The 27370-nt window shown below is 40.0% G+C and overlaps 1 protein-coding gene across 4 annotated transcripts; it reads left to right on the top strand.

Annotated features, from left to right (window-relative positions):
• The first annotated feature begins 19 nt into the window (after positions 1–19).
• LOC116962792 (mitochondria localized glutamic acid rich protein) lies at positions 20–27370 on the top strand. 4 transcript variants are annotated; one of them, XM_042796819.1, is made up of 7 exons: positions 20–236; positions 1922–2025; positions 3131–3234; positions 7779–8008; positions 22240–22416; positions 23110–23158; positions 25761–27370. In XM_042796819.1, exons 1-6 carry the CDS (start codon positions 152–154, stop codon positions 23154–23156), a joined length of 747 nt encoding a protein of 248 aa, XP_042652753.1. In that variant the 5' UTR covers positions 20–151; the 3' UTR covers positions 23157–23158; positions 25761–27370. The 4 variants fall into 4 exon arrangements, with proteins under 4 accessions (XP_042652753.1, XP_042652752.1, XP_042652754.1 ...); XM_042796818.1 differs by having other exon boundaries at positions 3131–3233; positions 7775–8008; XM_042796820.1 differs by having other exon boundaries at positions 3131–3233; positions 7775–8008; positions 22240–22398.

The raw sequence follows: 27370 nt of genomic DNA on the forward strand, positions 1-27370 counted from the left end.
CTAGATCTGGCCCCGCCCCCACCAGCGGCGGCCCCGCCCCGCCGCACCGGGGAGGGGCGGGGTCTCCTGCCGTGGCCGCAGCCCCGCGCTGTCCAGCACGCCGGGGTGCCCGCTCCGCGCTTCTCCGCGCCGCTCCGCGCCTCCCGCCGCCATGTATCTCTGCAGGGCCGCCTCGCAGGCGCTGGCTTCTCGCCTGAGCAGGGCTCCCTCTGCTGCGAGCCGCCTCAAGCAGCGTGGTACGCGGGGGCCGCCTCGGAGGTCGACCCGGGGAGGGGGGGAGGCCGGGTAGAGGTCAGCGGGACAGCGCGGGGCGGGACGCGCCGGGGCGGGTGACGGTAACGGTGACGCGCCGCCGCTTCTCGGTGGCGGGGGGGGGCACGCGTGAAGGTCGCGGGGGGCCGTGGGGTGAGGCGGGGTCCCCCCGCGGTGTGTGAGGGGAAGGGTGGGAGCCGGGTGCGGCTGCTCGGTCGTTGCCCCCGCCGGGAAACCTCCGGCGGGGTCCCGGGGCCGTGCTCGGCTGGGGGTGGGGTTCGCCCTTGGGAGGGGCGGCTGCGGTGTGGGGCCGTGTCCCCCCCCCCCACTCTCCTCCGTGGAAGCTGGATCGGTGTCGCTGGCAGATGTCACCGCCCCTCCCGCACACAGGGGGCCGTTGTCTTCACTTCCACACCCCCCCTCCCCAACAAAAAAAATAAAAAGGTTAAAAGGCCCCCCCTTAGGTGGGTGGCCCAAGCAGTGATGCCCACCGCGGTCTGTAGGTCGGAAGGGAGGGCGAATCAGCCTGGTTGTGTTGCAGCCGTGGCTTTTGGCGCATCAAGAATTGTGTAACCGGTAGCAAAAAAAAAAAAAAAATATTCCGGCCGTGTTGGATGATTGCAGGGTGATTGAGCGCTCTCCTACCTACAACGTGCAGCCTTGGAGAAGAAGGTATTAATGAGAAACTACTACAGGACGTATAGATAAATGTAAGAAGATCCATTTAGGACGTCCGAATGTTGATGACGAGTCTGAAAAGTGTATCATGAGACAGATGATGCTAAACATAATCTGGCACACGGTGGCAATATTTTGAGATTGAGACTATTTTTGTGGCTATGGATTGCAATGCTCAGAGCCATTTTGTGTTCAGTGAGCACCCTTTCAATGGAGCGTTTCTCATCTGTGCTACTCATCTGGGATGAAGTAACAAAATTCAGCTGAAAGCTTTTTTGACCAACAGGATTGCGTGTGTTTTTCATGGGTCTCTTTTTGAGAGGTATGGAAGAATCCAAGGCTATAGCAAACATCAAAACTACAGAAACAGTGGACAAAAATAAGCAGGTGACACTGTTATTATAGTGAATACGTACTCGATCAGGGATAAAATTGTGTAATCCTGCCTGTCTGCCCTATTGGCCAATACTTGAGGTTATGGGCATGTATGTAAATGTCAGCCATCTATTTGAGAATGAAAGAACGTGAATGTGATAGAACAGACTTTTTCTTGAAGCACTCTGTTACTAAACTAAAGTGGATTTGTTACCTCTGCTGATCACGACTACGGCAAAACTGAATAAGGACAGATAAATTCTTTTACATACCTTAAGCAGGAACTTTTTTACATTTTTTTTTTTTTTAACATTCCCGAGGTAGTTCCTTAGTCTATATAGAGACTGCATCCCATACTTGGAAACTGATAGGCATACAGCATATTTCAGTAGTTCACAGAAAATCTCATACTCTTAGGAAGAGCTCAGCCATGTACCTCTCAGACTGGCACCACGCCCTGTGTCACTCAGTTGTACTAAACGTCACTAAGCTGTAGTTCACTGTTTTGTTACACCTTTTAAAATCCTTTCCCTATACATCATTCAGATTCCGTCGTTCTATTTTGTGATCGTATTTTAGCAGCACTTTACATCAATTTCAATAATGGTTTTTGTAGCACCTCTCCGTCAGATGTCATCTGGGAGTGTTCCTGGCTCTTCTGGAGAGAACATGATTTACTATCTCCTTGCTGGTGTTGCTGCTTTTGGTGGTTTATTTTATGTAAGTGTTTGGGAATGGAGCTCTTTGTGCTGTCTGAGTTGGCATGGTATAAGGTGTGTTCTGGATTGAAGAGTACGGTCAAGTCGCAAACCGTCATTAGAATGTGGATTTCATAGCATATAATTAAATACAGTCTAAACTAAAAATCAGTCCAAGAGGACTAGGGAAGCTGAATGCCTATTGCTTGCCTGTTTTACTGTTACTTTGGTATCTAGTGCTGTTGTCATTCTTAGTGGAAAGCATATTTAAAACTATGTGAAATGAATGTGTCCAAAGATGGAGGAAGGCACCTGCCTCTAACCCCTTGCCTCTTCTTGTCAACCACAAACATTAAGAGTATGTCAGAGTGGGCAAGATAGATGTGAAGTAAACTGTCTGAAGCTGCAAGGGGAAGATTAGGAACCTCGTTAATCGGGGCACAAAGATAAGAATATTAGTTACTTAGAAAAAAGCATGTTAAAGTTCTGTAAACATTTACTTTTGTCAGGCTTTTCAGTAATCATTCTCTTCCCTGCCTTTAAACATACTAGACTCTGTGCTGCATGACTCTAAAATCTCTACTTCATGGCTTCCTTCCACCCCCCAACACCCCCCACCCCCACCCCCCCCAGATTTGAGAGATAGTGAGATAGTGACTAGCACATCCCAGAGATGTACGTGTTTCCCTCTCCCACAAAATGATTGTCTGGAATGGTAAGCAGCTTCCACTTGTTCAAAATACCAAACTTGTATGATTGCATATCTGGAGGAATAACAAATTCTCTTGCTGTTACCTTTTCACCATAGTTTTTTTTTTAAAAAATAATGTGACTGTAATTGTCTTCTAACGTACTGTGTTCAGTTCCTGAAACACTGCAGCACTTTGAAGGCTGCATGGTATATTGTATTTGCTTTCTAACAGTGGAGAAATATGAAATGGATAAAAACGTTCCTATAGCAAAATAGATATTTTTTAATTTTTTTTTTTTAACCTTACTTAGTATAATTTGATATGCCTTTTAAGATGAGGAGTAGCACTTCCGTAAAATCCCTTGTCTCCTCCCTTCTTTTCGTTTGGCAGCTTTCTAGGGATATAGCAATAAGTTTAGGTATAATTTCCTTTCAGGCCTACAGAGTAGTCAGTTCATCTCGCAGCAACTATATTGAACACATGAATATTCTTCAAGAGAGAGCTGAGGGGCGGAAAAACAAACCCGGGTCAAGCAAGGGTGAGTTGAACTCTTCTCTCTTGTCCCCCAGGTACAGGAGGATCTGGAACAGTTTTCTAGAATGTCTGGTCAGGCCTTAGGCCTGTCCGAGTCCTTGTCTGAGCTCTGCAAGTGGGAGAAAAGACAAAGGTGGTTGTGCAGCATTCGGTTACAGAGCTCCTTCTGCACAACTTTTGGGAATGGATGTTATGTTTAGGCGGTGAATCTAGCCTCTGATCAAGGAGTCTCTTTGGATGGAAAGAGTTGATCTGTGAACCATTAACTGTATATTGGGTGTTTGGATTTGATTTACTGGAAGCTTAATGAAACTTGACTAAATGCATAATGCTGTCAAAATCAGTTCTGTTCTTTTGTTTGTTGGGGGGGAAGGAGATAATATCTTTTTCTCAGTTAACAGTTTCGCTCCAGGCCACATGCCATCAGGGAGCACAATTCAATAGGAAAAACCTACGTTTTTTAAAAAGATTGTAAATTGGACCTATTCTTGTCCCACAACTTTGATTTTGTCCTTTTTAATTTAGGATTAAGTGACAAACAGACACCACCTAAATGTATGGCAAATTCTTACTTAGCTCTTCATGCTTAAATAATTAGACCATGTTAGTTCAAATACTTGTAAAGGAATGTTGTCTCTGTCCCCATCAATTAGTGTTACGGCGGCATTAATATAAAAGATAGAACTTTGGCAAGCATGGCCTTACTACAAAAAGCAATTAGAAAAAAATGACTTCTTAAAGATTGTTACATTTTTATGTAGTTATTTAAAAAATAAATAAATTAATGAAGCCATAGCACTTGAAGCTCTTCCTTATTTTTTTCTGATGTTGACATATAGAGAATTGATTTAATATATTTGCATGCACACAAATAATAGATTTGAATAAAGTATGCAGAGTTTAAGTTTTGTTTTCAATGCTTTGAATTGTCTGCCTCTAAAATAATTTCTTTTGAAGTTGTTAGTCTTGAAGTTCCACAGTACATCCTTTAGTTTTAGAACTTTAAAATGACAGATTTTAATATCTAAAATGGTAAAAACACCTTAATTTTCTTTCTTTTAAGCGGCTGGAACCAATAGAGTTTTTAAACTTAATTCTATAAATGCAGAGAATTTGGCCACAATTTTAATGCAATCTTTCCTGGTCCCTAAAATAAAAAATCTAACCAGGACCAAAGTAGGTATTTTCTCCTAGTGACCTAGTCGCCCGCTGCTCAGGGAAGAAATAAGGGTTATACTCACTACATTCTGACTAACGTAGTCAGAAGAACACAGTAGATGTGAAAACATTAAGCACACCTTCCAGGGCACTCGAAATGATGCTGGTATATTCCCTGTTTTCTCTTAAGGTTCATTTCTGCAAGGTACTGAGTTTTAACCGTAGTCTGCCAAAATGTTTGAGTGGGATTCCTGCAGAGTCAGTGGTGCTGTTGACCCACTGAAGCCTATACTTATGTTGCCCGAGGCTGGGGTAAGAGTACTCAGTGCTCTGTAATTTACTTAATTCTGACTTGGGGTACTCTCCAGACATTCCATAATCTGATGCCTTGAGCTGCGGAGTAATTTACATAAATGTCACAACCAATGGCAGATGATTGCTGCCTCCCTTATTACTGATAGCAAGAAGTCTGAAGCATTTCTGAGGCCATACAGTGAACACATTTGAAACTTGTTTCCTATATTATTTTCAGTATTGGACTTCTGAATAGATGCTCAACCCAGAGTTTTTAATTGGACTTTGAGTACCTAATTCAAATTTTGAATCAGCTCTCTTTTAATTCCTTCTTCGTTCCCAGCTGTGTATCCTCCCAAAAGAGGTTTCTGTTCTTACTTTTCCTATGGAATCCTCTCTGTGCTTTCTCAAAAGAGTCAATGTTTTTTTTCCTCCCCTTTTTTCCTGTTCCCTGCACAGTCATATTTCTGTGTGTATCTTGTCACAGAGTGCTACTGTAGTATTGCTTTTCCCAGAAGTGCCACTGCAGCTTCTTTCCCCACACATTCTTTAGATTCTGTTAGTCCTTACGCTTTTTACTAGTAAGCGTTGCTGATAAGAGCGATTAAAAATTCTGTTCTCAAAGTAATATTTTAGTGTCACATAAAATCAAGCTTATATCATGCTATAAACAAGTGCTGGTCACAATATGAAGTGGTGGATAGAAAAGCAGCATGACAAACGGCACATTCGTGCCATAGTTGCTATGTGTCCTGTGGAAAGAGAAGAATTTTCTAGCTGGAAGAACTTAATACTAGGGAGCAGCTGATCAGAGAGAGACTTTCCTGATACAAGTTATTTTTGTGGCTTCTCATCCCAAGGAAAGTTCTCCCCTTGTGCCCAGACCCAAAATGTCTATTATAAATAACTGCCTGTATCAAGGCTGTCAAAACAAGAGAAACAATCAGATGCTATTCTAGGCTTGTTTGTTTGTTACAGGACTGAAATTTAATGGTATTTTAAGTAATGATATCAGACATTTAGAAAAACCCGAACTCTTGTAGCAAATTTTTTGTAGCTCTTAACTGAAAGCTGCTTTTAATTTAGGGAGGAATTTTCAAAAAGCCCCAGACAGAAGCCTGACTCAAAGTAGCAGTAGGAAATCCAGGACATCATCTGAACTGTAAAATGTTTGCCTTGCAGAGCATTCTACTTGCTTATTCAGCAAATACTGAGTTTTGTCTTCCATTTGCATGTGTCTCCTTTAAACTTGTTCCTGATTTCTTTCTTGTTTAGCAATGACTTTTCTTTTTAACTTGATGCAAGCTGATTCAATCTTTCTAATCTATACTCTGCTTTTACACTTTCCAGACTAAAATACAAGGGAAATCTCTTTCCAAACTCGAGGAAGTTAAATACAAACAAAGGACAGTCGTTCACCATTGAGTACCTTGCAGCCTACCTTGGGATGACTTTATACCTTCTATTGTAAAACTCCATACTTGTGAGACTTTAAAACAATTACCTATGTTTGCAAGGCCAAACCATATTGAGCTTATTACTGAACCTGCTTTGTAGAAGGCAGTTCTGAGATCGAGAAGCTGGCTGTTCTGAATGAATGCACTCTATATTTGACTGTCCAATAAAGTGTACTGAATGCTGAGCTTGGCTGTTAGTCTGTTCTTTGTGTAATCAATGTAGTTTTTTTGAAATATAGCGATCTCTTAAAGGGACATGATCAGGTTGCATAATACAGAGCTTTGATTTTTACTGAGCAATGAATAGACTTGTGCTTAAACCTAAACACAAAAAAAGGCTTGCACTAACATAAGGAAACCAAGAATTAGAATTGATCTGTTTAGTTTTTAAACGGATACAAAAGAATAAAATAAATTCTGACTATGTCTCTTTAAGCTCTTCCCTTTCCTTTCTGTTCCCACTTAGTGTACACTTTATTACAAACTTTATTTCCAGTTCTATTTTTTCACATGGTGAGTTGGTTCTAGTGGTAAATGTGCAATGATCACTTGGTATATAACTTTCTTATGTTAACTTGATCTTAGTGCATGTTTGCATGGTGATTGTGCATCTTTGTTGCTTTGTGCTGTTCGTTTTTCATGACCTGTCTCAGCTGAGTTTGAAGTTATGCATGATTGGGAAACACTGGGTTTTTCAGATTCTAAAGAGTCCGACCCACAGCAGTGTAGACAAGTCTGTAAGAGACAGCTGGGAAACGGTCAGTCATAAGTGGTTATATATCCAGTAAAGTGAGTGATGACCACTTAAAATTACCAAGTTATTTTCTTACTTGCCTACACTTAGTTTCAATAACGGTCCCCTGTTTTATTCTGCCCTGCAGACCTTACCTTCCTTGAGTGCTATGGCTCTTGCAGAGGTCACAGTGCATTCAACATAGCTTTAAAGAAAGCGGGGTGAACAGGGATGGCAGAGTACCTGTGACAGTGTAGAGATAAGCAACGGCACAAAACCCATCTGAAAACTAATCCCTTACTGGGCTCAGCGTTATTGTAGCTACTGCCAGCTGAGTTAGGCACCTTGAAAATAGCCCCAGGCAAACTGAAGGCACACCCTGGCATGCCCTGCTTCTAAGCTGCGAGCCTGATGGATAATAAACTCCTTAAGAGCTTCTAGGTACAGTATCAAATGTCTTATTGCCAGAGTGGTACTTCTGCTGCTGGGTGTGAACAGGGCAAGAATCCTGCTCCCTCTGATGCCCCTGAGTGCATCACCACCGGCCCTTTCAGCAGAGCGAGTTTGGAGCAACACTTGGTGGGGACATTGCTTATCCTCCTCTGCACTCCCACCTCTTGCAGTCACTTGCTTTAAGCCACAGTTTCTTTCCTTATTACACTGAAGCAGTTATGAAGATCAGTAATTAAGAATATGGTTTCCTCATCTTGTAAACATCTTTTTTTGGTGCCACATTTAGACAATATGGGGGGATTAATTATTGATTTCTTGACTTCGTAAAGTCTGATCCCAAAGCTTAGCTTTCAATTTTAAATTTAAATGAGGATGGTGGTAAAAAGTACAAGGTGAATTTGTGTTGCATGCACTTTACTCTCTCTATTATGTTAAATAAATCCTTAAAAGGTGATGAAGAAGAGACGGCTGAAGTCACTGAAGCAGAGGCAGCCACAGAAGAGGCTGATGCAGTCACTGCTGCTGGACCTGCAGCAGAGGATGAGAGTGCTGGGGTATCCCCAGAAACTGGAGGGGAGAATGATTTATCAGCTCCGGATGCATCCCCTGCTGTGGAGGAGACACAGCAGGAAGCTGCTGCTAATTCAGAAGCTGCTGCTAATTCAGAAGCTGCTGCAGTGCAAGGTTAACTTATGAATGCGTTTTTTGCGTGTGTGTTTGTGTTGTGGGGTCTAAAACTCCGCCTCTTACTACAGAGCATTAAGAACAAATGCCAGTGTTCATAATGGAGTTTGTCCTGCAGTGAAAACTAATTCAGGTGTTACCTAGACACATCATGAGCATAAGGTTATTAAGTTAATTAAATCAGTGTCTCTAAAAGCATGCTGCCTGTGGCACCAGAGTTACTGTCTAAAGCTAGTAGAATGAAAGGTTGGTTCACTACCCCCATTCTATTTCTCTTCTTTAAGATCTATGAAGGTGAGCATGCAATATAATCAGTTAAACAGTTGTTTCAGTGACCTGGTTTTTAAGGATTTGTTAAGGAATCTAAACAGCTTATTTAACTGGCCACTCCTGGGGTATTCACACTAAATAATTACAGCTGTTCTGTCAACGTAATTTCAACAGAATCTTACATGGCAATCAAAATGTTGTCATGATCTCAGTTTTAAGGACATAGCAGGCTAAAAATTTCAAAATTCCATAAAACATCAAATTAGTATTAAACACTTAAATTGATTAGTGACTACATATTCAGTGTTTTGTACTGTCAAGGCGTTTGAAATATTTTGGTTTACTATGCTTTTAAAAAAAAATCACAATAATACAAATGCAAACATATCCATAAATTCCACAAAATACAGGATTATAGTTTGATTTTTTTAGCACTTTTTTTTTTTTTTTTTTTTTTTTTAACTACTAACCTGTAAGGATAGAACAACGGCTTGTCCTCTTGCCTCTTGAAGTGTTCAGCTAAAGTTCTCAGGGACACACATAAAGCAATTGCAATTTCTCAGTCCATAGGAAAGCAGCAAACATTTGCGTCTGGTGTCTTCAGTTAAAAAAACCCCAAAACAACAACAACAAAAAAACTTGCCACCCTGTCATGAAAGAAACTTCATTTCAGTTCTTACTTTGGAAGGGAAGACTTCAGCGTGGCTATAGCAAGTATGAAAACAAATGAAGCTCTTCTCAGCTTGACTTACTCAGCTTGAATCTTTACTGCACACCTGTGTTTGTCTTACTTTGAAAAAACAAACATCTACTTGAAAGGATACATCTAAAACACAGGTCAAACTGACGTTAAAAGTATTCTGACTGCTAGTCCATGGGAGGTTATCATAGTACCTTGGAAGCTATTAGGAGATTCTGGTATTATTTTCTCCTTTTTCCATGGTGACTCCAGTGAGGAATGGATACATCTTCATTGCTTTTTTAACAAATGGACTTGAGAAATGGTGAAGCACATCAAATAGCTGGCTTTGTGAAAGGTATAGATATGAATGGGATTTTAATTCATGTGTGAATAGCTCCTGTGCTTGTCTGCAAAGCAATCCATTACAAATAACATTTAAAAACAATTCTTGATCCAATCTGCCAGAAGTAATATAGCTAATAAAAAGTACAAGTAAGTATATTTGTAGTGACTAATACTGTTTACATATAAAAAATATTTATAAGGTAATAGTTAAAATACCTACAGCCTTAAAAATTTCCATTTCTATGGAATATTTATACCATTCATTTAGAAAGGAAGTAGTCTGATACATGTTAAAGTTAGAGAACTAGAGCTGTTAAGAGTAATGTTTCAAAATGCCTTGCAGTGTTTACCTCTGTTGCTCTACAGAGCAATTGCAAAATTTCACTTTTAAGGAGTGGGAACTTGCTTGTGTCTAGAAGTGTTTGAATATTCCTTTCACAATGCTTGTCTAGGAATATTTGTTAATTGCTGGATAGGGTAGGATCTTCTGTACGGTAAATATTCCTGCCACTCTTTTGAAGAGGAAGCAGCTAGGATCTTCACTGACAAACGTTGTACGTAACTGGATTAAGTCTCAGGATCTAATTCTAGACATGGCAACTTCATGTAGTTAATGGTCACTATTTTATAAGAGGAAATATGTCTTCTATTAGTTACTGCTGGTGTTGACTGGAAGTGGATGTGCCATTTAGAAATTACTGTATTCTTAGTTGTATTTTCTCTGGCAACATACTTACTGAAGAAAACAGCATTAGAACAACACTTCCCTCACGCTGATATTTACAAGGGACTCTGAGGGTCATTTTGGGTGTCCTCTATCAAATTTTGCTGCAGGGATTGCTCTTTGCTGTGTGGTAAAGCTGGCGGAAGTAAATCTGTGGGATATAAACTTGTTGAGAAAATTCTGCATGTTGCTTCGCACATCTTCCTCCCAAACTCTAATTAGGGTATCAGGTATTAGCTGAAGCATTTCATACCCGGCAGCAGAAGCTGTACTTCCCCTCAGCAATTGCTGGTTTCTAAAGGAGGGGAGCGTTCTCCCCGGTGTAGCGCTGCCTGATCTCTTTGGCGTTTCTGGGGTGTTAAAACTTGCTTCTGAGAAGGGTTCACTCGTGCCACTGGTCACCAGCGAAGACTGGTGCAAATAACTTCGTAGCAGGTGCGCCTAAGGGAAGGGTAAACCCTGCGGATCTCAGGAGCAGTTCCCCCGGGCTTCCCCCACCGGGACTGAGCCGCCGTGGCTGCTGCGTGTCCCGAGTGCTGCCCGGGGGGCTGCTGCCGCCGGGCCCCGCGGCATGCCTTCGGCTGCTCCGCTCCCCCTGACAGCCACGACCTCGTCCCTCGGGTCTCCCAGGGACTGACGGGGGGCCCTGGCTCTTGACTGAGTGAAGAGTTTGACAAGCAGCACACAGTCTTACACGCACAGGCTTACACCAGTATCGCTTTCCTTTAGGCTGTGTGAAAGCTAGTTTCCATCGGCATAATGCTTAATCAGAAGACGATATTATGGTTCAAAAGTTCTCTGCTCTCTATGTAGCGCTTTGTTCAGGGTTTAGCTGCAGTCAAAAGCTATTTGTGTTTTTTTTAAAAAAGAGATTATAATTAAAATCCTTCTGGAAGTACCTTTCAGTTTTGTATTTAACCATCTTTATCATTTGCATTCTCTCCATTTAGAGGAAGAAAGTGTAACCACATTTTTACCGAGGTAGAGAAGGATTTTTCTTTCAGAACTGTCCAGGAAAATACAGGCTTACTTTGAAAAATAATACTTCTAAAATAACTCTTATTAGTTTTGTTGGTAGCTTGATGTTACTTCTCCAGATGAAGGTGCAAGTATTTTTACTGTTACCAGTAAACCTCTGCTTTTTCAAATGCAATTGTTTCTTTTAATCTTTAAGGCTTTCTGTAATATGTTTGGAAGGGCAAGGTGTCAATGCATGCTTGTCACCAGCTCCAGTATACATAAATATGTATGTGTGATTATATATGGATGTGAAAAAAAAACCCAAACCAAACAAAAAAACCCCAGCCCTAACACTAGAGGTAGGTACTTGATCAGAGTAATTTCAACTTTAGGAAGTTAATTACAGTGGTACATGGCTGGAATTTTCTTCTTGCCTCAATTTAAGCAATTTACAACCCACTACAGGTATCTGGAATTCCGTGAAATACTGTTGACAAAAAAAGCACTGTGCTATGTTACTCTGTTCCCAAGGTTTTAGCTCCCTCTAAATTCTAGTGTTCTGCACCTTTTTATTACTTGAGCTGTCACTCTTGGTTACTGCCTAATGTTGGTAAGCCTCCTGCTGTTCTCCTACTGTACTCTCTGGGGTGAATTAAGATCAATTTTTCTTCAGATAGAACAAATGCTATAAAATGCACAGATGGGCAAAATGCTATTTGGATTAGGCAGCGTCACTGCATCTGTGGCTTCTAGTTTTTGGATTGTCACTATAAACTTTTCTCCAAACTCTTGTACTGAGGCTTGAGATTTTGGCATTATCACCTGGAATGGCAAAAGCAGTTAGCTGAAACCCATGCTTTCTTGGACTCCTAACTTCTGTAGCGTAGGTTCTTTCCTAAGTTTGTAAGTATTGAAGGATGTGATCTCTTCTCTGTTGTTTCAAATGCTGAGTGAGTAACTAGGTTTGGAGAGGATTAGTGTGCGAATGTGCCAACGTTTTTCATGTTAAGCTCTGAATGGCATTACAGTGCCAGTTGTCTGCAGCCTAGAGAAACAAATCTAGGCTGCACTGGACAGGGGTTACTGCTTTCTGGACAGGACATTTGCTGACCTGATCGCACAGTGATGCCAGACAGAAATACCCAATGTGATCAGTGTAGATCGTTTTTGCTTGGTAAGTTACCAAACTCCGGGACACTGGTGACACTTTGGGAGTATTTTGAAGATTGCTGAAAACTCCTCAAAGTAATTTGCTCACACTTATTCAGAGGCTTTCAGAATGATGTTGCTCAGTAGAACAAACATATCCTTCTAGGCAGTTGTTTGTGTGAGATGGAAGAAGGAGAAGAAGCTGTCCAGCCTGCAGCTCTTTACAACCTCAGGTGCTGGGGCAAGATGCAGTGTGGATAGGGCTGGACAGACCATATCCCTTACGATTATACCACTTGGTCACAGTTGGACCTTGTGAGAATAACTATGCTTTTTTTTTTTTTTCCTTCAGCCTCGCTTGTAGAGATCAGAAGCGTCTCATAACAGGTCTATTACCTGGCATGAAATAGGTCTATGGGTGTAGATTCATGTAACAGAAGACAGAATCAGGGAAAGTATTCACATCATCTGACAAAATCTGTGCTTAATTACCAACTGTAATAAAGGTTCTCTATCCTGAATCTCCTTTTAGAGGATTTTTTTTTCTCTTCATTGATTGTGGTAGACTAAGCTAGCTAAATTAGGCTCTAGAAAGTTGAATTATGTGATTATTATCCTACTGGGGAAGTATCCATATCTGTGGAACTTCTGTTGAATGTTTCTGCTTCACATTTATCACTTTCTTTATCTGTCCCTTGGGCTGCTGTGTTTATCTTGCATCTCTCTGATTGCCATACATTGGCCACCAGTGTCTCCTCTCTTCTGTTTTTCCTTCATAAAACTGAGCTTGTAGATGAGTTGTCATAGCATAACTGGAAAATCTGTGTAGGAACAATGTGAACAATATTTATAAAAGACATCTGTAAAAGTTGTGAGCATCTATAGAAACAACTGTTCAGTTTTGATCAGCTTAGCCCAAAAGATAGTTTTATAGCATGCACTGGGCTGGGGAGGAAGATTCCAGTAAAATGGAAAAAAACCTACTACTTCCCAGTTAAGAGTGCAAGCAAATAAGTGGAGGAGAACTACATAAGATAACTGTCATCCTGTTTGTCTGTTGTAGAACAAGGGGACAAGTAGCTTCTCAAAAAAGATTAAAGCTGGTAAAAGAATATAAAGCGAATAATGCTTAAATGATTGTCACTATTAAGGAGAAAATGGACTTACTGATTTTTACTAGCTAAATATTTATAGCATATTGTCAAGACTTTAAAAGAATCCTAAAATAACTTTCTTTAAATTGGAAAGCAAGAACTAACTTTGGTCAACAAAAACTTAGCATTTATTTCACCTTAAGTAGTATTACCTGTGTGTTTGAAAATTTTCTGTAAATATAAGATACAGACCAATACTATTAGTGTCCTACTTTAGAGAAAATGGCAGAAGGGACTCCTTTGTGTTTTCCTGTGGTGGCAGTTCAAACCTGAATGGTAATAATGTGGATTTTTTAATTAATATTTGGGCAGTGTTTCTCATTGCAGAGAAACATCCTTTTCAAAAAACAACATGCTGAACTTTGTTTTCAGAGGAGCAACCAATGTAAGTGGGTAAAACTTGGTGCATTACTTTGTATCAAGAGCGCGAAAGAAAATGCCTAACTTTAATTAATACATTTTTTAGAACTTCTGAAGGATTTAATACATCAAATTACTAATGCATTTTCATATAGCTGCTTATGTTACCCTGCACTAGTTTTCTTTGTGATCCATTCCAATCAGTGGCTAGATGTTTAAAATAACCAACCAAACACAATGTGAATTGCTTTTCATTGCTACAGAATATAAAACGATATACTTGAAATTATATGAGGCATTATAAACTATACTGGATTAATGTGGTAGGTGCTGTTATGCTTTTATTCTGACCATTACTGGCATCTCTGAATCTTTTTTTAATCATCCATTGTAGAATAAGCTCTCTTGACTTGAGTCTTTTGGTCATTAGTATGAACTAATGAGGCTGTACATAGGAACTAGCAACCTACATTAGGAACTAGCGACCTACATTAGGCACAACTAACCTGTGAAAATGTTTGTTTGAATGAAGTTGTTTCTTTTCTTGCTATATGGAGCAAAAAAAGAAACATTTTTTTCTTAAAAATGTGCTTCATAACGCTATGGTTTATGGTCTCAGCTGGACCTTTGGGTTTTTTTTTAAAATCTGGATTACTTATGGATGGCTTGCCAAAAGAAAAAGCTGTCATATTTTTACAGTGGAAGAATTATTAGAAATCCCAGCCTTCCTTAGGCTCAGAGCCTCTGGTTCAGATTTCACTTATGGAATAGCTGAAATGGCAAAGGGAGAAAGCTCCCTATGCTGCTGGGCCCTAGCGACCCAACAACAACAGGGTTTCCAAACAACAGGGTGGTGGGGCCAGGCCAGTTCCACAAACCTTTCCTTGGGAGCAGGGTGGGCTTTGGCAGTTGACAGCCACTAGTTCCTGTCCTGGGCATTCAAGGAACTGATCAGACTGAAAAATAATCAGTGCTTTTCGAAATAGTTGTCAGTCCTCTGACTTGGTTTAGCACATAGAGCTGAGGGGTGTATTTTTTCCCGTCTGCAGCTCAAGTGCTGAATTCACAGTGTCAGAGAAAGGCATTGGTCTGTGGCTAACCATCCAGTAGATTTTTTTTTTTTTTCATTTTTAAGCCCAATATTTATATGTTAAATGTTTTTCCCTTCTGAAGAGATGGATAACTTACTCGAGCTAGTTATAATCTTAAATGGTCACTGAATAAAGTGCCAATGAGCAGAGAGCATTTCGGGTAGTGCTGAGTGACGTTCCTGGTGGGCACCTGTGAGCCCTCTGTGCCGAGCTCCCTGTGCCTTCTGGCCAATGAAACCCGAAGCACTTGCGCACTTTTCGGCGACATTTGCACAGTTTTGCTTGTTTTGTCCCAAACTCACTCGGTGATTATTATTTCCCCCTCTCCCTATTGCTGATGTAGCTGATGGTCGTTTGAGTCCCTGTAAGCAGAGGGAGGAGGTGCTGAACCCAACTCAGCCATACCTGGGGGGGCAGGGGGCTCCGGGAGGGAGGGAGGGAGGAACCAAGGAAGGAAGAACACAGACAGACATCAGCTGTCACCACCACCTCAGGATTCAGAAGAAAAGCCACTGTTGAACGAACCTCTTTTCCATTTTCCTTAAAGCTGATGATGGAACCAAAATATGTCAAGTTGGCCTTAAAGGGAATTGCAGTTTCTTACTGCTACTGCTGTGTGCTCCCCTGGGTTAGATCTGAGGGAGCCAGGTAGCCCCCCCTCTTGTTCTCTATTTTGCAGTCTCTTTCAAATACGTTCTTGAATGACTTTTCAAACATGGCAGAATTTGACTATTTAAAAGTGAATTCTACTCCACTGACAGTTTTCCATTAGTGGGGTCTTTAAGCTATGAAAAGGAATGGGGAATTTTATGCTCTTCCTATCTTAACGCTTCAGGGGACAGCCTGAGACCCTCAGTGGACCTTACTGAGGAGATGCTCTATGTAAACACAAGCATCGCATTCTAGTAGGAGTGGTTCTCTAAAAGAATGTAAATGAACTATTATTTCCATTTTCACAAATTAGACTTCTATTTTTCCTTTGGAATTGTTGTGTTACATTGGTTATGTTACAGGCAGTTTGAAATATCAAAGCCTTGTTTTCTACTCCAGCTTTGATTTGTGTGCTCCAGGCAGATTCCGTTTGCATTGTGCTGGCTAACTTGTATTATTTTAGCTTTATAAAGCCAAATTCTTCCGCAAAGAATATTTCTTAAAGTAATTGAACCTGACATTCTGCATTGTAGATACCAGATACCAGCCTCATCTTGACTGCATTCAAAAAAAAAAAAATCATGATATGAAGGGTGCTGCTTTAAGTTAAATGCTTCACTCAGAAAAGTGTACTTTTAAATATGTTTAAAAATTGAAGTAAGCCAGCACCTGTTCAGATTTTTTTTGTTGTTTACAACTGTAAATATTAATTTAAAAATGAATCAGAGGATTTGGTTTAGAATCAGAATATGATAGTTTTAAATATATTTGTAGGGAAATGCAAAATGGGGGGGGGAATAGGCTGTACTCCTGAGAAGGCTTTGGTTATCTTGTATGATCTTATAATGAAACTCCTATCTGGGGAGGCGGGGGTGGGGGGGAATCTCCATCTCACCCCAAGCAAGGAAAAAAATTGAATATAGCTTTCCTTTTAAAATCTGGAACATCTGTCTTCTCCACATGTATTATAAATAAGGAAAACATACTTACAAAGCCACTTAAAAATACAAGGTAAAAGCTGAAAGTCCAGTAAGATTTAAAAATATATACACAAGTTAGTTTAATTATGCCTACAGTCATCTATAAATCAGTATCAATAGATACTAAAAAAATAAAAGTTTCAACACAAAAGCACTCTGAACAAGGAGAGCATTTGCAGCGGTGCTGTGTTGCCTGCCCAGAGATGGTAAATCTTTTGCTCTGAGAGTGAAATTCTGAATTCCAATTGTGCCCCCACATATCTTTTTTAAAGATTTGGACTTTTACTTCTTTTAATGCTGCTCTCTGAGAGACAGCTTCCTCTGTTGTAATGTGTTAAGAGAAAGACCTATTTCTTTCACAAGGTAAAGTGCTTCACCTGCATGAAGAAACAGGAAAGCAGTTCTTTCCCTTTTAGAATAATTTATTTCAATATGTAAAATAAGTTTTGTCTGTTTGTTTTCTTAACAATTAGTTGCTAACTAGCTGCGACCAGTGGAAGGGTGAAGACCTAACTCTGGCATTAACATGGTTGATTTTTTTGAAGGGCTGCTCTTAGCTTTAAAGCAGTAGTTCAAATTAGCACTAAATAAACCTCAGCGCTGTAACAAAGGGAAGGTACTTGCCCCCTGAGTAGTCCAAGCTTGCTTAGACGGAGGAGCAGAACTCACTCTCAGCTTGTCTGCTTACTCCTCTTGGCAATGCTGACATGACTGTAGATGTGTGGCATAAGAGGTCAGCTATTTTCTTCTTCTTCTTGATCTCATTATCCTATTGCTTTCTTCAGGAATTGCGGTCAATGAAACCTGACACATGAAATAATACGTACATATTGGACAACTGGCAGTTTGCTTTGTCAGCTTGCACACATGGTATGTGGTGTGAAACACAGCTTGGAAAATCCAGCTTTGTGAACACTGAATGCTAAAGCCTGACAATGCTATCAGAAACAGTATCATCTGCAAAAAGTCTTGCAAGAACTAAGTTCTTGGCAGATCTCAGATTCCAATTATTATCATCAGTGCCAGCTCAATTCTCTCCATACCTCCCTTTCACCTGCCTGCTTCAGGATCATCCTGTACCACACTGTTTCCCAGGTGGTAGGACACGACTGCCGGTGTGAGAGGGTTTAATTTTGGGCTAGAGTTTTGCATCCCAGGTAAAAATCCATGCTGATTCTGCATAAAAACTTCCCCAGGGAAGTTGGAGAGCTTGTTTTAAATGCTTGAAAGCTTCGGGGGAAGAGGTTATGCAAGCAGTAGGATCTGGGTTCTGAAAGTAAATCCATGCGCATGGGGTTTTGTGTTGTTTTTTTTGTTTGTTTTTTGGGTTTTTATTAAGAGAAAGTCAATCTGTGTGTGCCTGTGGGGGGGGGAGTGTTTTTTATTATTAGCTGGAGCAAAGATGAGTCAGTCACACAGGTCATGCAAGTCACTGCTTACTGTGCTTCTCTGTTCTGCTGGGGGAATGCTGAGCTCACTAATATTCAGACAATTCAATTGACCATCATGAGAATGCAGAAGCACCCTGGATTTGGACTGTTTTGTGTTCTGTTGTGAATGCACAGAAATGTGGAGTCCTGTGCTCTCAGTGCTGGAACTGTAGCACTTGTAATAGTAAAAATTGTGTCTTTAAAGACTGCAGGAATAACTATACAGCGAGGCAACTTGCCCCTTTTTTTTTTTTTTTTTTTTTTTTTTTTTCCCCTCCCCCTGAAATAATGGGGATAATTTCCTAAAAAATATATTTCTAGGTGGAGCTAGATGTTGGATATTGTGTTAATAAGCTACTGGAGCTTCTTAATGCTGCTGCCTTATTAAAAAAAAAAAAAAAAAAGTTAAAAACCAGAAACCTAATTTCCTTTTGTCTGTAAAAAACAATTTCCTTTTCTGTATTTACTCAACTCAAACCAGATGTGTTTTCATAATATAAATGGTTTGGTATTGTGTTTGGTGCATATGTAACATGCTGCTGGTGCTTTCCAGTCATGTCCTGTTCCTGCATGTGCAATTTGGGAGGACGGATTTCTTAAAATGTTTTCCTTATAAAGCAGAGGAGCTAAAGACCACTTGAGAGTGCATATAGCTATCCTGGGCAGAAGCAGGCAATATTTTTGTTAGAGTTCAGTGTTACTTGTAAGCAATGAATATTGCAAAGATGTTGAGTTACATACTGATGGTTGCATAGTGGAAATATGTCAGGGGTCTAGCTAGCCTGAGGACGTTTGTTGTCAAAGTCCTCGGTGTATAAAATCCCTTCAAATGCTTTCAGAACAGCTGTTGATGCGATGTGCAAAGCCTAACCGCTTGCCTTCAGTTACTAAATGTGTTCTATTTGATTTCTTTGAGGCTTGAAATTATTTTATATTATCTTTTGTTGCAATCACAAGAAAGTTAAGCTAATTCAGATCTGTAAGTGCAATATCATATACAAATGCCTAGCAAAATTGAAAACTGTAGCCACTGATACTAGGACTTAGCTACTTAGCCCAGGGGAAAACTTAAAATTGGCTAGTGTCTGGTGAAGAAGCATAAGAAAAATAGATATAAATTTTTCAGAAAAAATAGCTAATATTATAAACAAAGGCTGAGATTTTGCTACCAGCAGGACATGTTGTATGAAACTGTGAAGTGTATAACTTCTGTAGAGTAATATATCCTACTGAGATGGGGGGGGACATGCAACACACCAAACACTCAATGAAACAGTACAATTGTGAAACCATTTAACTCCATTGCTATTGATGAATGATGTGGGGGTTCCCCCCAGCCCTTCTTCAGAATTAAGGAAAAAAGCCAAACAACCTCACTTTTGTGAATATAAGAGAAAACTAAAAAAATCAAGAACATTCCCATTGGGGGCAGATTTTAAATTGTATGGGTCAGGGTGAATCATAATTTGACTGGAACGCTGCAAGTGGGTGTTTTGTTAAAGATGTTAAGGAGCTGAAGTAGTATGGTGTAATAGTGATAATAAAGCAGCTGGGCATTCAGCGGAAAACAATATGAACAGCACATAAATACCTTGTCTTCACTGCAGAGGAGCAATGGCACAGTGCAGATTATTTTGTTCAGTTAAAGCCTGTAGAAATTGTAAGAAATCTGGCATGAATAGACAAAATGGATTGTAGTCATTGCTGCACAAAGAAATATGGGGACTTAAGAATTTCAAGCTGATCATCATTTGGAAAACAACACAGAACCAGTTAAGATGCTGTAACTCCTCTACAATTATGTTTTGAAAAAATAAAGAAGCTTATTTTTTTTAGTGTTTGAACTAACAAAAGTTAGAAGTGATTTCAGTTACATCTATTAATTGTTGTAGTTTCACGACAGGCTTATTAGCAACTTTGCAATAATTGAACAGACAGAAGAGTAAAATCCTTCTTCCAAGGGCTATGGAAAACAAGTAATCATCATACCAGGCATAGATTAAAATCTCTTTTATGAAATAGAGTGTTACTGCAGGATTTTACATGGAACAGATGTGAGAGATTAAGTTGGACTGAAAATATACAAAATGCCTGCAGATTTAAAAAAAATAAAGTGGGGAGCAATGTGTGGAATAGCACTGAGATTAACTTAAACATCCAGGGAAACAAAAAAGAGAAGTTCTTAAATGTTGTAATGGTTTGTGCTACCAGCTGATGAGTAGGAGAGGGCGTGTGGGAGCGGGCAGCGTGCCCGCTGTTCCCAGCCCAGGAGGGGCCGTAGGCCAGTCCCGATGCTGGAAGAGCTGGGGGGCTCGTCCTCAGCTGGTCAGGCCATCGTTCATCTGGTGACATCCCGGGATCACAGCAATTCCCCAGGACAGAGAAAAACGTGCTGACCTTGTGAGTGGGATACAGAGGGTTTCAAGGCTGGGCGGTGTACAAACCACCAAAATTTACACCAAGATTTGCTTTGCTGTGTCAGATTTTAATGCTCAAAACAGCCCTTGTGGTTATAGACTGGTTCTTATTTTCGTGGTGCTCAAAGCACCACAGGACACTTCGCTTGCTGGAGTTGCAATAAGCCAAAGAAATGATGCCAAAATGACCTTCAAGGGCCAGTTTGAGTCTTTGCTGGAAACAATGCCTGACGGTACGGGTAGTGACCCGGTGCCAGCTGCCGTGAGCGCCGGGAGCGCCAGCTACCGCCGGCCTTCTCTTCTCAGAAAGAGGGCATCAGCCGTGGCACCAGGCTGGGGCTCCTGCGGAACTCTGGCCGCGTGTGCTAACGGAACAGATGTGAAAAACACTCGAATCGGAGCGCCAGCTGGAGTTTTCAGCAGTAACCAAGGACAACTGCTCGTACGTATAGACATAGGTTTTCAAAAATGCAATGCCTGTCGCAACAAGGCCCTTTGTGTTTTAGGGAGTGGCAGCTACTCTGCAGAGACCTGGATGGATGTGTTACGAGGAATCCATGCTTCGCTGCAGTAAATTGCCTTTCTGATAGCCATAAAGAATACTTCAGACCAGAGACAAGTCTTTCAGTACAAGTGGTAGAAGTGTTAACGTTTGCCTTCAAGGCAGATTTTCCTGTAGGTGACAAATACAGTTCCCATTCAAAGGAAATAAGGTTCTATTAAAAAGCAGAGAAGTCTGTGTTGCTCCCTCTACTTGCTTACTGATCTACTCAGTGCAAAAGAAATGAAACCACTGAAACATCACAAGAAATAAAAAGCAGCAAGATGAAATACTATAAGCCAGAGAGCAAGTTTTTGGTAATACAAACTGAATGTTTGATGCTACAAAGTCAAAACCAGCAGCCTGTTACCACAGCAGATATCTTGTATTACATCCAGTGATGCTAGCTATAAAATATCAAATGTTCTGAATTTCAAATGTACTATTTTTATTGCATAGCTGTTCCCTATAACAACAAAGGTTTCAATTCCTGAATATTTTTTTCTGTTGTTTCTTCAAAATTCAGTCAGCATTGTGCAAATTAAAATAAAATAGTTGATGTTCAGAATATGCTGTATTTAAGTAGCTGCAAGCTGATATTTGGAAAGAGGCATGGGATGCTAACTCCACAGAACTCCTATTCACTGCATTTATCGAACTTCTAATTAAGCTGTTTAGTTAGGTATATTTAATATACATACAGCTTAGTACAGGACACAATTTGTAACAACGAAGTCCCTGCAGACCTTATCCTGCCAAACAGTTAAGGTGTGTGCTGATGGAGACCTCCAACAGGAAAAGTAGAAGAACATGGTAAGAGAGAATTTACTCAAAATTTAACATGTAACTGCTGGATGATGTGTTCAGTCTTCCTGAAGAGTGTATCTGTATATAGATGCATTGCCTGTTATGGCTTTTTTACACAGATACATTGCTTTGTTCTTAAGGGGTATTGAAAAATGGCTAGTTGGCAATCATGCTGCGCTGGAATCGCAGCCTGAACCCTCGGCCTGATGTTAGGATAGTTCCATGTTAAAAATACCCGTGGTGTCTTTGCAAAGTTATGTGGCGTGTGTGTGTACTGTCCTATGGTGTTGATCAGACTAGGATTACTTTCATGGAAACTTTACCATTAGTATCTTGCACATCATTAATAGTTTGACAGAAAATAGAAAATAAAATTAGGGTATCTGCAAGAGAATATGTATGTTGGAGAATTGTCTAAAGACATGAAACCAGCTCATGTTTATAGTCTTCTGCCCCCACCTTGGGAAGAGTCAGACTTCTCATGGAATTCCACTTGCAAACTTTTATTTGCATGATGAAATTTAATCATCTGATAGATCCTCTTGTGTTCAGTTACTTCAGACATGTATGTTAGGCAGGTACTTCATGCTTTGTGAGCCTTGACTGCTCACCCTCATTTATGCCGGTGCATAGAAAGACAAGACAATTATCTCTCTAATTTGATTCATAGAAACTGTGAGTGAAGTCTTGGATGTTGCAGCTTCTTCTGCCCATGAGGAAAACTTAGACAGTGTCAAGGAAGGAGTAGCCTCAGCAGCTCAAGAGATTTCTGACACATCCTCAAGGAGCCAGGACGTTGATGCTGAGGAGTCGGGGCAAGCTCCAGAAGGTGCAAGAGTACAGCTGGGTCTGAAACCTTTTGTCTCTGGAAAGCATGAATGGCTGTTTGCACAGAACTAGCTGCAAGAGCATGCAGAGCTCCAGTGATGCAATGTGGCTGCTAGCAATGACTGTCCTTGGCATCATAGTGTTAGCAGACAAATGAATTTTGAAATTATATGCCATGTGGTAGAAATAGTATTGCTAAGTAGGACTGCGGGGCTGTTACGAGCTCTGTGGCCTGTTAAGTGGCTAGATGTAAAGTTCATTAAGAATGAGAAATTCTCCCTTGTGCTGCACATGATGTAACACACTTTTTCAACATCTGACTTAATTTGAAAGATAGAATTTTCTTAAATTACATAGCTGTAAACAAAAATATAGATCATGTGATATTTATAAATGTTACAGTGTTTCAATGAAGCTATAAACGATCTTATATTACTATTGAAGTTGAAAGATATGATTGAATGCAAAGAAAAATGTGTGTTAAAATCATCACTGCAGAGATTTTGAAAGGAGTTTACAAGTTTGGCCCCTAAACTCTTCTACAGTTAGAATTAAAAAGCTAAAAGTAAAAATGTCTGTCTGCCTAATATGATTTTGCAAATGGTATCCCTTTAGTCCAGAGGATCCTTTGGACTAAAGGAAACAATCAACTATGTGTCATCAATTAAGTTGTTTCCAGTGTTTCTGATTGATGTTTTGTCTCCATTTTCAGTTTCTGTGGAGGAGAAGACACCTGAAGAAGTTGCTAAGGAACCCTAAAGGTACACAGTACAATTGCAGTGTGTAGTTTCCCGCTCTTCACCTTTCTTTTTTTCTCAGTTAGTGGCAGTTGCAGCATGTGGTAAGTCTGCACGTGCAGTCTGATGGTGAATTTGTATTTCTGCTCCCAACAAGTACGCTGCAAAAAAGAATGTAACTGAAGTATTTCTTATTGTTTGGGAACCATTGCTGGCATCTTTTAGAGGCTGGGGAGCAAAGCTTTTCTATATCACGTCACACTGGCTATTTATTTGTGGCTTTATCTTAGTCCCATGCAAACTGGATAAAGACCCAAGAGTTGTAGCTTTTTTTTTTAGGAAAAAAGTGTTCTTTGGACATCGGTTTAAATTATATAGATACTGGACTTCTGGATGATTTCCCTATATAAGTGAACTCTTCTCTTGTTATCCTCAGTGTGAACATGGTGAAGTTGTAAACAACTGGACTGATTTTTTTTTTTTTTAAGACATTTTTTCATGGTTAGTTTCTGCACTTTTAGTTTGTGCTAATGAAAAATAGTGAATATAATATTCTTACTATTTTGCTAGTGTCTTGCTCAGTTGGCTTTATTACTTTATATAATAAAATATTTTGTCCACAATATTCTTACTATTTTGCTATTCCCTGTGACTCCCCTTTCCAAACTGGACTGTAAGATGGTGACAGAAATCTGAGGGAATAAAAAGTTTGGCTGAAATATGAACATGAATCTTGGTATAAAAGATATTAGCTAGAATAGATACAACTGAAAGTTGAGCAGATGAACATCCCAGGTCAGGAATTCTCAAAATTATTTTTGCTGCTAGTTAACAATTCTTGGAGCACCGGTACAAGAGGAGAAGAAAATGGAGCATAGAAAGTTATTTTTATTGACATCCTCAAAATGTATGTTCTAAATGCACTTATACAACCTTATTGTTATGTTCTGAGTCCTTTGCAAATGCATGTTTGCTTATTCCCTCATCCACTGCAATATAAAATAAGGTAATGCCTCTTATCATTTTGTGATAAAAGGTGAATATTATTCTCAAACTGCATGGTCTTTTTCTATGTTTTTTAGCTTTCAAAACGTAAGAAAAATAATTAAAGCAAAGCCAAGCTCACAATAGTAAAGTAATTTACAAAATGCTAGTGTAAGATATGTTGCTTTATCAAATATAAATTTTGTGTTTTACTAGGAATACTTGTGTGAAGGGGAACAATATTTAATGAATGTGGGTGAGATGTGCAGAAAAGTTGCAAGAGTATGCCTCTCAAAGCTGTTATTTTTGCTCAGAATGAAAGCTAAGGGCACCTGAGGATATCGCATCAGAAAAATAAGTTACTGAGAAATTCTCTCCACTCTGGGACACATAAATGCACGGCTACAGAGAAAGCAATAGAGTTAGGAATCTGTTTTTCCCTGTAAACATCTTGCAACCCTAACAATTGTTGCATTGTTATTCCAGATTTTGATCTAGACAAAAATCACCCAACGTGTCCTGATTCAGTTAATGAAGGCAAAGATGGTAACTGAAAGGGCTAGGAGCGGGAGGGAAGGCAAGCTGTAGGAAGCACATTTGGTGGGGCAAACTGAAAATAGGTGAAAGATAGACTAATCTGCTACCAGAATATGCATCCACTGAATTCTGCTTAAACTGCTCAGGTTCTTTTTGACAAAAAAAAAAGTCCTTTTATGAATATAGCATCACAAGGTTAGAAAAGTGTCTCTTACTACTTTCCGATTTATTCTTGTTGGAGAAAAAAAAAAAAAAAAAAAAGAAGTTTATAAAACATTTCACTAGTGCTGGAAGATTGCCGCTGGATTGACACCCAGACTGACTTTTCCCAATTTACCGGTCAAGAACCACAATGCATTCCCAGTTAGGAAAGAACTAATTTTTTTTTTTTTTTTTTTAGTGTATTTTGTATTGTAAGCACTTTAGGGTACAGACCTTAACTTTCAGTTTGCATTAAAATAGATCATATTTTGGGGGGAATGAAAAGCAAAAATAATAATAATGTCGATGTGAGAATCATATGACTATCCAGTTCACTTTTTAAAAAACAAAATAAAACTAATTATTGGATGAAGGGATAGAAGTAGTAGTAATGAATGAGTTCCTCAGATGAAGCCTTGAATTGTTGCTGACAGCATGCCTGAGTAAGAGTATACTATTGTTCCTCTTTCTACTGCATGTGGCTGTTGGCCCCAAATTCCCACTGCTGTGAAGCTTCTTATATCAGTAATCTCAGCAAACACGAGTGGTTTACCTCGTACCTAAATTTAAGCAAGTAACTATTTGTAGAAGTAAGGCTTTGTGGAATGTGCCCAGCATGCAGGGGAATTCATTTATACCTGAGCAACACGGCTGAAGATGAGGGATTCTTTGAAACTGGGCTTTGGTGGTGGTCGCAGACCAAATTTTCACAAGCCATCAGATAAGCACACATGTATGCAGCAGTAGTGTTTATATGCTGTAATTCATTTAACTGATAACGTGCAGTCAAATTTATGGTGTTCTTGGAATGTTTGTAAAGAAAAAGACCTGATGAATCAAGTCTGTTGCTAAACATCATTTACTGTTGCTTCCTCTAAACCAGATTCTTTTTTCTTTTTCCCAGTAAGCAGTGCTGAAGCCTTTGAAAAGTTTAATGGAAATATTTGTGGCAATCAAGCAGATGATTCCTGTGTGAAACCTCATACTCTTCCTCGGAGACGTAAAAGAAATTGTGCAGTTTGTCATACCACACACTGCCCATTAGAACCAGTACTCATTGTTGCAACACACAACCTAATACGATTTAAGTTGGTTAGAGACGCTTCTGTGATTAACATCTCTGCTTTAGAAAGTAGCATCCAGTAATAAGTGTCAAAGCACCACCCAGCATGTAATAAATACAAGTGCTAAGAGAAGCAGTAGACTTAACCAAAACCATGTCAGGTGAACTCGTTCTAGGTCTTTATTGTCTTGTTATGTACATTGATTTCTTTTGGTCCAAACTGAGGTGCATAATTATACCATTGTAACATTCCATGCTAAAATAGAAGTAAAAGGTTTTAACTAAGTGAAAATCTTATAAAAATTACCTGTTAGTATTTTTAAATTGGGTCATGGGGAAAATAACAACCTTATTTGCTCCCAAGTCTGGATTAGCAAGTATAAGCATAGGACATTTTGAAGTATAAGATCTAATGTTCCCCCTGCATAAACATCTCAGATGCTACCCTTCCTGGCACAATAATATCCAGGAGTAAACATTTTTAAGGCTCCTGTTTTGAGAACAAAACCCGTTTGCAAGTGGTAGCAATAGGTACTTTATAGCATGAAAATCAGAACACCCCCAGTTGAAGTTATCATCATCGACCAAAGCGGTGGCTCCTACCTTGGGGCTGCTGGGCGCTGTTCCCACCAGACCTCGTGCAGCTTGCTGTGCAGCTTGCTGTAGCCTTTCTGTGTTGTCTTGTCTCAGCAGTGGCAGGCAGCAGCGGCATACCAACGCAGAGGTTTGAGAGAACACTCTTGTACAGCTCATGAGCAGTTTAGGCTATGGTAAAGCTCCTCTCCAAGCGCTTGCAGGTGGCCAGCAGAATCCCCATGGAAGGCTATGCCACAGGCGTTCAAATGGACAGGTATTCTTGGGGACTAATAAGGAACAGGATAGCTAAATAATTTTGTCTTGTTAGTATTATCTTAATAAAATTATCTATCATGAATAATGGGTTTGCATGACACTGTTCTAACACTCCATTGTGCTATGGGCACGTGCATGAGAGTGAATCTACTACAGCACTTTTACTGAGACCCCCACCTGCTAAAAAGCTTTACAGCCATCGCAGAATGGCGATAATTCTAAACCAGGGCAAATAAGGTATATTATACACAATGTATATAGGAAGTGTCAATTATAAGGTGTACCTGACTGCTTTCTCTTCAAGCAGAAGTTTGGAAACATGTTGAAAGGGAAATGACAGCATTATGACATTCCCACCCTGGCACAAAGCAACACATGCTCCTTCCCCCATTGTAAAGTAAATTATAATAGTGTTCCAACAGAAATACAGCTTATTGCCCCTGTACCTGCTTGGGAATAACTGGAATAATGCAGAGGCAAAATCAGGCTCCTGAGCTTCAAGAAGCCATACCACAGCCTTCTGCTTAGAGGATAAAGCCACTGCGATTAAAAGCAATTTTTGTAGACAAAGCTACTGGAATAAAAGTCTTAGACTGGCA

Source organism: Tyto alba, unplaced genomic scaffold, assembly GCF_018691265.1.
Source record: "Tyto alba isolate M040663 unplaced genomic scaffold, T.alba_DEE_v4.0 Super-Scaffold_23, whole genome shotgun sequence".
Classification (NCBI taxonomy): Eukaryota; Metazoa; Chordata; class Aves; order Strigiformes; family Tytonidae; genus Tyto; species Tyto alba.

Bases quoted from the DNA above. Each gene is read 5' to 3' on its own strand.
- LOC116962792 (XM_042796818.1), top strand. From the start codon at position 152: ATGTATCTCTGCAGGGCCGCCTCGCAGGCGCTGGCTTCTCGCCTGAGC. The intron at 237-1,921 runs GTACGCGGGGGC...TGGTTTTTGTAG, and splicing joins GAGCCGCCTCAAGCAGCGTG to CACCTCTCCGTCAGATGTCA. The intron at 8,009-22,239 runs GTTAACTTATGA...TTTGATTCATAG, and splicing joins AGAAGCTGCTGCAGTGCAAG to AAACTGTGAGTGAAGTCTTG.